The 8,597-nt window shown below is 39.5% G+C and overlaps 1 protein-coding gene across 3 annotated transcripts in view; it reads right to left on the bottom strand.

Moving 5' to 3' along the window:
• Positions 1 to 5,576: 5,576 nt before the first annotated feature.
• The window catches only part of PRTFDC1 (phosphoribosyl transferase domain containing 1), a 44,883-nt gene continuing 41,862 nt past the window's right edge, over positions 5,577 to 8,597 (bottom strand). For all 3 annotated transcript variants that reach the window (XM_052695319.1, XM_052695318.1, XM_052695316.1), the window contains one exon: positions 5,577 to 8,552. In XM_052695319.1, coding sequence (XP_052551279.1) covers positions 8,505 to 8,552 — 48 coding nt within the window. In that variant the 3' untranslated portion in view covers positions 5,577 to 8,504. The remainder of the gene's footprint in view (positions 8,553 to 8,597) is intronic.

Genomic DNA, 8,597 nt, shown 5'->3' with positions numbered 1-8,597 from the left:
AGTGGCCTGTGCTGCATTGCTGCCTGCTTCCACGTCACCACCCTCACCTGGGCCAGAGTGGAGATGAGGCCCTGTGTCTGTTTATTGCTAAGGGCTCACAGAATGAGAGAAATTCTAGAGCTAGCTGTTCTTGCTTTAAGGCTGACTTACTGCACCCTAAAACGTCGCTGGAGTGAGAAAGAATAACCTCTTGGTGGCTGAAATAACTCAGTGTTCTGACGGGAGCATCACAGTGCACTGTCAGAGATGCACATGGAAAGAAAAAGTGAGTGAATGTGCTGTGGAAAGCATGAAGGAAGGCAAAAAGAAATTTGATTGGGGTGAGTAGTCCAGGTGCTGCCTTTCTAACGTACTGCTCTGTAATGCACTGAGCCTCTAAAAGGAGAAAGCCAAAGCAGTGGGTTCCCTTAGCCACTGTTTCCAGCATCAATAAAGCTGAGCTGAAGAGAGAGGTGGAGCAGGGATCCTGTGAGTGACTGAAAAAAGCTGAATGCAGGAGAATCATAGAATCAGAAAATCGTAGAATGGCTTGAGTTGGAAGGGACCTCAAGGATCATCAAGGTCCAATTAGCAGGGTTGCCAGTTGCTAAATCAAGTCCTAGACCAGGCTGCCCAGAGCCCAGTTCAATCTGGCCTTAAACGCCTCCAGGGACAGAGATCCACAGCCTCTCTGGGCAGCCTGTTCCAGCACCTCATCACTCTCTCAGGAGTTTTGGTAGAGTTCTGGAAAACAGTGAGAAAATGGGAAAGAGAAAAATACATTTTAGCTGAAACTTCATTAAAAACAGGAATAAAAATACTGGGTTTTATTCTAGGCCATTTTTCTATGTCCATATTTCTATTAACAATTATACATAATTAAGAACATTTTGCGTTTCACAGAACAATTAACGCACAGGGAAACATGCCCAATTGTGTATTTTGACTCTTAAAGAGAGTTTATTGTGATTATTTTTATATAACTCGGAACAGTGAAGGAAAATTCACAGGACTTGATTTCAACTTAGATGAGCCTATAGACAGAATATCAGGTAAGCATTTGCTTCCCTGCAGTGAGTCACTTGAAGACTTTTGAAAATATGATGGAGGGGCTTTTTGCAAAGCGTGTCAAGGCAGAGGAGAATTTCCCTCCTTCCCTCCCAAAGCCCTAAATTCTCCAACAATAATTTCTAAGTTTGGAGCTCCTTATCTGTTATTAGCTATGCTACAGATAAATACAGCGCTGGGACTACAGGACGCTGCATTTCCATATGCATCAACACATCTGAGGGAGTGAAAGCAGCATCTCCTTTCACCAGCAGCGAGAGGACACTGGCCAGGCCCTGCTGCTCCTGTGCTTAAGTGCCTCAGTGCTGTAATTTTGGCAAAACCTAAACATGGAAATTACCTACATACCTGATTTTCAAAATCCTTTACACTCACCTAATTATCTACACTGAGCCATGGGCTGGCACAGGCTGTAGTCAGGAGTTTGGGGCCTGTAAAGCAGCACCCGGCCTCAGGGGGCAGATTAAGAGAAGAGGTTGGGGACACAAGCGGGAGCAGCCAAGGACGAGAAGAGCTGGTGCTGGCAAGAAGCTCAGAGGAGGCAGCACTGGCACTCGTGCAGCAGCTTCTCAGAGGAAGGGCAGGGATGCTTCAAGAAGTTAACTCAATGACTTTCTTTTAAATTTAGAGCATATTCTCAGTGAAAAGCTAACTCCTACGTCTTTACAGTTTTAAACTGTGATCCCATCTGTTCTAAAGTTGAGCAATGAGCTGGGAAAATACCAGGAGACCTCAGCATGAGGCTGGGGATGAAGCTGGTGGTGGGGCTGCCATCTCCTCTCTGCCACCATGTCCTCCAGAGGTGATTCTGAGGAGTCCTGGCCAGTTGTGCATTTGATGAACTTTACTGAGAATCAAATAACTGCATTTCCATCCTATTTGGTAGTGTATGAAATTCAACTGAAAATTTAAATTATTGGAGTTAGCAACAATACAGGCATTTCTACCTTTAGGCCGATGCCATTATTCTGGCATGCTGAAGGAATGACATTCACATGGAAAATTGCTATATTTTCATACTATTTTCATACATACACCTGTACTACACTAACTAAAAACTAGTCTGATAACTTGCTGAGACTTCTAGGGGTGTAACCAGGGGAGTGTGAGCACTTGTATTCAGTCTGTATGTCTGTGGAGGAACTGGGCCCATGTTATTATTTTGCTACCCAAATACACAGAACAGGTGCTCCTTGTTCTTGAGGAGCTTACACACAATTTTCACAACCTATTTTTACTTTATAAAACACTTTTGTTCTCCTGCATACAACAATTTAAATGTCTCATGCTGAGGCTGAGACAGCGTAAACACAGTTTGAGGAATGGAAAATAACATCAGAATGCTGCGCCCATCCGAAGAATTCAGATCATGCTGAGGTAGTGCCATGACGTACCTTGACTTCCTTCTTCCCTTTTGCACAGGAAATGTGTTCTTGTAGTTGACTCTTTTTCTATAAATAAGTGGGACATAGTCAGGAAAACACTCACCAGCTTCAGACTCTACTTTGCGACCTATGTGGGGACAATATCAAAATATTTTGATGCGTATTTCGGCCAGGCTGCTGCAAGATATGGTGGAGGCTTGACAGAATCAACTGCATGCCAGACCTGACCTGGATAAACCCTCTTCTATTCTTGGATGATGCTGAAGCCAGAAATACCACAGCGAAGCAGGATGTTGGTTGTGCAAATTTGCGTGGCCATGGGCAGATTCCTCCTCAGCTCACAGGCAGCTGCAGCCAGGATGCTACAGGGCCCTAGGAAAATACAGAAGGCCTTGGCAAAGCTGGTGACACATGGGACTCTCTCTGTGCTTTGCAAACCACTTAGTTTCTCCATTTTTATACTTTTGGACACAAATCAGAAGTCTTTCTCCCCCAAAACTATCTCCTTCTTAAATATCTCTCATAGAAGATATCTGTAACTGCCTGCTGGTGGTATTTCAGCTGTTCTTGGGGTGTGTTTTCCCTAAGGATGACAAACTCATCCATATTTGTGGCACATTCCAATTCTGCATTCACCAGATCATCCTTCACTTTTACTCCCAGCAACTGCTGAGCTCATAAACTGATTTCTGCCCTACATAGACTAGGAGAAAATGGGAGAGATGGAAGTAAAAGATGTAGGGAATAGGGTAAAGCCTGAGATGGAAAGATTCTGATACCTTAAAAAGTAAGAAACTGTGAGCAACCACACTGGGATCTAGTCAGATGAACTAACATAGATGCATAATTTGTTTGATTAAAGGCAAAGAGAGATTCAGATTTACTTTACATAGCTGACTCTGTCTCATACTGTTTAGCTTAGGCAAAACAGTATTTGGAAGCTTAAATTGGCTGTTTGTAGTTAAATGCTTGAAAGCAGTTAATAGCATCCTGTTATTATGTACAATGCCTTCAGGAGGAAGATAAGCAATTTTGGTTTATTACAGTTTTCTTTCCTATATGGCACAAATGGGCCCAGGATCAAACTGTCTCTCAGCAGAAACCTTCCTTGTCCACACTCATTCAGCAGGTCATATTTAACCATTTTCAGTATCCTTCCTGTATGCTCACTAGTGGACTCATTCCAATTAATGTTCTACAGTTAAAGCTTGCAAGGACACCTCATTTTTTAACCTCTCTTACTCTGCTGCTCTGCTACTGCTGAATACAACTCTGTCTCTGGCCTGCCTTTGGTGCCATGAAAGCTGTCTGCTTTTTGTCTCTGTCTGTGACTGTTTAGGCTGAGCTATGTCTTCCAAAATTCAAATTTTGAGCACTCTCACCTCATTCCAAATTTCCTAAGAAAAAGCAGAAACACTACTCCAGTAATCCTCATGAAAACCCAAACAAATAAATCAATTAAACACTTGTATGACTCAGAAAGACAAAGAGATATTGATTCCCAAATCAAAGAATGACACAATTGTACTTGCCTCTCCTTTTCATTCTGGTACCTCCCGTTTTCATCCCAGGTTGCATGTTTTCCCATTCTATCCAGATTGGGAAACAAACATATTTTCAAAGGAACAAAACCTGAAGGATGCGGGTAGGCACTTAACCAAACAAGTGAAATCCCATAATTTCTTGGATACTTACGAACTTTCAAAAATCCAGCCCTGAACAACACAGAACCAGGGCTTATCTTTCCTGGAAACAAACAAACAAACAAACAACTGTCCGTGAGTGACATTAAAGTGACAAGGATTTGGTTACGATGCACCAGGATAAAGGAGAGAATACCATGTGACAAAAGATATACCTAATGAAACTAGAGAAAAGCAACCTGATGAAAAAAGGTAAATACTCGTAACAATTTAAGAAAATGAAATAGCTAAGAAAAGATATCACTGATTTCTTCCATTGCTCCCATAACATCTTTGATGTTTGTGGATGTTTTTCTACGCAATTTCAATAACTGTAAATGTGTAGAACTGACCTTCCAGCAAGTGTTGTCCCTTGTCAAGCCTTATGACTTAACAGCTCTGGCAAATGCAGGGAGCTTTACTAATGGTAGGACCAGAGGGTTGTGCAACAAGTGATTTAATCTAATGAAACGCTGTGTCATGATTAGAAATGAAATTTTCTTGTCATTATCAGAGGTCCAATCATGCAGGTCTAAAAGAGTACTGGATCACAATAATAAAGTCACTTTTGTTTCTTTCTGCAGTGGAAAAAGAAGGGAAAACTGTCAGGACACTCCCGAAGCAAACTAAAGGTCAGTCTTTGAATGGTATCCAAACCTTTTTCTCCCTTAGTATTACAAATAAATTGCTGTACTGCAGGCTCCAGCTGTTTGCCAGTAGTTCACTCCTCTGTGCAGAAGCAGAAGGAACGAAGCATGACAGCAAAGTACTGCACTAATTGAGTCGAAGTTTTTGCCAATTTGGAATTTGTGTTGTGTTCCAAAAAAACCCGTGGTAACAGCGAAAAGTGCACGTGGATACGTGTGCTCATGTGAGAACACAAAGGAACCAACCAGGGTTTCTGGGCAGAAAGAAGGATGGTGTCAGCTCATAATTCCTGGCAGAGGAATGTGCAAATTTCTCTCTCCAGTCTAAGGAGGAAAATAAATTAAAATACCCTTCATAGAATGCTTAGACATTGCATTCATCTCAGCTCCTATAGGTAGACAATCAGAATTTCTGGAAAACATTTGAAAAGGTAAAAGAAGGAAAGACATTCCTAAATCGATGGCTTCACAAAAGGGAAAGCAGGCTTCTATCGCTTGTTGTGATACTCTGTGCTTTTGAGATTCTCATCTAATTTTTAACAGAAACTGAAAATTAAAGTGTTCCAGGGAGCTAGAGTCAATTGCAGGCTTCTTGTCTATCAAGTCTGATTACAACAGAGGCTTTCAGTGCTCTTTTATCTGGGTACAGTGGAAATGCAAACATATGGAGAGAAGCTGATTAGGTCTTTTTCAGTCTAAAGAAATACTAAAATTTTAAACTCCAGTATTTTTATTCCAATGAATGTTATTCTCACTACAGAGCAGTAGAGATGACTCCTGTCAGAAGTGCATATCCAAGTTAAGCATTTTATTGCGCGCAAAGAGCGATGATTTGACTCCTTCCCAGGCCAGAAGCTGTTCTGAATACGGCATACACAATTTGTTTGTTTGTTTTAGCAAACACCTGAATGTCACATAGAAATGTAATTACAAACACAAAAAGCTTCTAAGATTAACACAGTATGTTCAGGAAATGCATCACCAATAGTAAGCAATCAAAAAATCCCAGGCACATTTACTACTTTGTTCAACTACAAATACAAGCATGCAGCAGCATGCTTGGAAAAGAAATAATTACGTACATACCAGTCAGGTTATTTAAAATTCTTTTACTTTCAGATATTTTGGAACTGGACCAGATACAAGCATGACTGAATTGAATGAAATCTAAAACCTGAAGACTGCTAAACATTTACGGCAGCTTTAAACCAAATAACTGCCTCTGTTCATCTGTATTCAGTAGGTAGGGAAAGGATGCTGGTGTTAAGAGCGCATGAGAAGAAAAACTGAGACGAAAATGGATGCCTGCCAAATACATGAACACAATGTCCAGAAAAATAACTGATGGTAAAGAACATCCTCTCTTCTTCAGCAACAGATGTTACTGAACTGATTCAAAAAAAATACATTGCTTTGTGGGTCATAGGGTGCAACTGCAACTGAAAAAATGCTTAGTGGCCTTTCAGTTCAGGAGCACTGTGACACATGCAATCAACACTGTTATTAAGCCATGAAACAGACATAGGAAAAAGTAAGGGTTGTTTTTTGTTTGTTTGTTTGTTTTAAATTATCTGAACAGAATGGAAAAACTAAACATTATTGAGACATATTCGCATAATGACCCACTGCCTGGACGGGCTTTGTTCTGTAAGGGTACAAGATTCAAATATGATGTTAGAAGTATAAAACACCTCTTATTCACAGTATAATTGCACATGTAAATTCACTACTGAAATTCATATAGTGCTTTATCACTGTGTTTAAAATACGATGGCAGGAGGAAATAAGTTTAACTTGAATAAACATTCCAATTTCTTCTTATATTTTCTATAAGTTCTTTTTTGTTGGTTACATAGATTTTAACAACCTGAATCTTCCAAAGAAACAACTTTTACGAAGTCTGAATGAAGTGCATCTACATATTTTCACACTAATTTCATGCTAATTCACCTGTTACATTCTTTTGTTCTTGTTGCTGTTGGCTGATCATAGCCACAAGGGGAATTGGGCTGCACTTTTTTGAGATGAGAAGATAAAAGGACAAAGTCTCAGGGATCTCCCACATTAGGCTTAAGCATGTCAGCCTGCACCACGTCAGTGCTACTGAATCCGTGGAAAACAGAAACATTAAGTAAAACTTTCATACTCTCATAGAAGGAAAAAAGATGAAACTTCTTTCAACACCTTTCACCAGAGGTGTGGGCCTCTCTAAAGCAGAACGTTATTCTGTAAAGGAAAGCTTTTCAACATAAATCTTTAAAAATATAGGCTAAAAGAGTAAAGAAAAAAGGACTTCAACATTAATCTAGCAATCGCAGTAATTCTTTGATCTCACTTCATGTCATTAACATCATGGATTTTATCCAAATAGAAGTAGATTATGAGTGACAGGATACATTCATAAGGTACATTTAGATTAACAATTAAATGCATGCTTTGGAAGAGCTTTTTGGGATATGCAAAATATGCTAAAGCAGGAAAACAAACAACTGTGCATTGTAACAAGAGTTCTTACAGTGTCTGTTTTAACTTAAAAGAAACCCACGCTGATAAGAACATACCTCTTGCAGTTCAGAGTAAAGCTGTTGGTACAGAGCTGCTTACATTTGCTTCCCTCAGGAAGTTATTGAGCACTGCTGTATACAGCACAGAACTAAATGTTTCAACTAAATACAGCATGTAAACTAACAGACTTCTTCCAACACAATGTACGAGGGAAAGAAGGAATCTCCAGAGTCTACAGCATTTACAGGTTAACTTATTGCCCCTGTTCTCCTGCACATTTTTTCCTTTCTGACACTAGCTTTCAGCACTGTCAGATCTGTATTCCTTAAAGAAGACATACAGTCACAGCAAGTCTCAAGTCAGACATGCCATGACAATCAATTTGGCATTAAGTTATTGTTTAACATTAAACTTTTGTGCTTGATGAGGTTTAATTAAGAAAATACACACAGAACACTATGCTAATTTTTTCACTTGCTTGTGTACTACAGAAGTCAAAGGATACTATACAGAAATGGAAGCCTGCCTGGTGTTTTCTCTTGGTTAAAATTCAGCACATTTAACTGATAAGATCTATGCTACATCACCTACTAGAAGCAAGACAACTTCCAAGCTCAGGTCAACAGTGTCTTGCAAAGGTCCATTTTGTACCAGCACTCTAATTCAGTGCATTCTGAGAGTTACAATTTCCATTTGGAAGAGGCAGTAAGGACTATCTGAAGTCATACAGCATACAACTTCAGCTGAAACTTCTGAACCGTGGAACTAAATAAAAATAATGTTTTCAGTTTGGTAGCAGCATATCCAGCCAAAATCACACGGACGCTGAAGTTCCTAAAATTCTCTATAATAAACTTAATGCACATGACATTTCTGAACAATTTTTGCAACACATTATGAACACATAATGTGAAGTACATTAATTGTAATGGATGGAATGATGGACTGCACAAACAAGATGCATTCACAGTGAGCTGAGACAAATCATTAGTAAAAAGAAATTATACCATAATTTTAGTACTTAAAACATGTAGTAACTTTCAATGTCTACTTCAGATTTTAGATAGGAACACTCACTTCTGTATATATTCATCAGTACCTCAAGAGTAAATTCCTTATTACACTGAATTAATAGAAACAGAAGTCAGTTGAACTTCCTTCTGGGAGATGCTTGAAGGAGTGCAGTCAAATTTCTTCTTCTCTGAGCTTACAAATCTTCTGATGAGGGTGCAACTGCTTCAGACTCTGTATTTTGCTTTTCCACGATCATTGATAACACATATGTGCTGAAAAAAAATTAAACACTGATTACAACAGCATAGTTAATTACA

Source organism: Tympanuchus pallidicinctus, unplaced genomic scaffold, assembly GCF_026119805.1.
Source record: "Tympanuchus pallidicinctus isolate F22 unplaced genomic scaffold, pur_lepc_1.0 scaffold3, whole genome shotgun sequence".
NCBI classification, from domain to species: domain Eukaryota; kingdom Metazoa; phylum Chordata; class Aves; order Galliformes; family Phasianidae; genus Tympanuchus; species Tympanuchus pallidicinctus.
The sequence above is the reverse complement of the archived record's forward strand: the minus strand, read 5'-3'. Positions and strand labels throughout refer to the sequence as shown.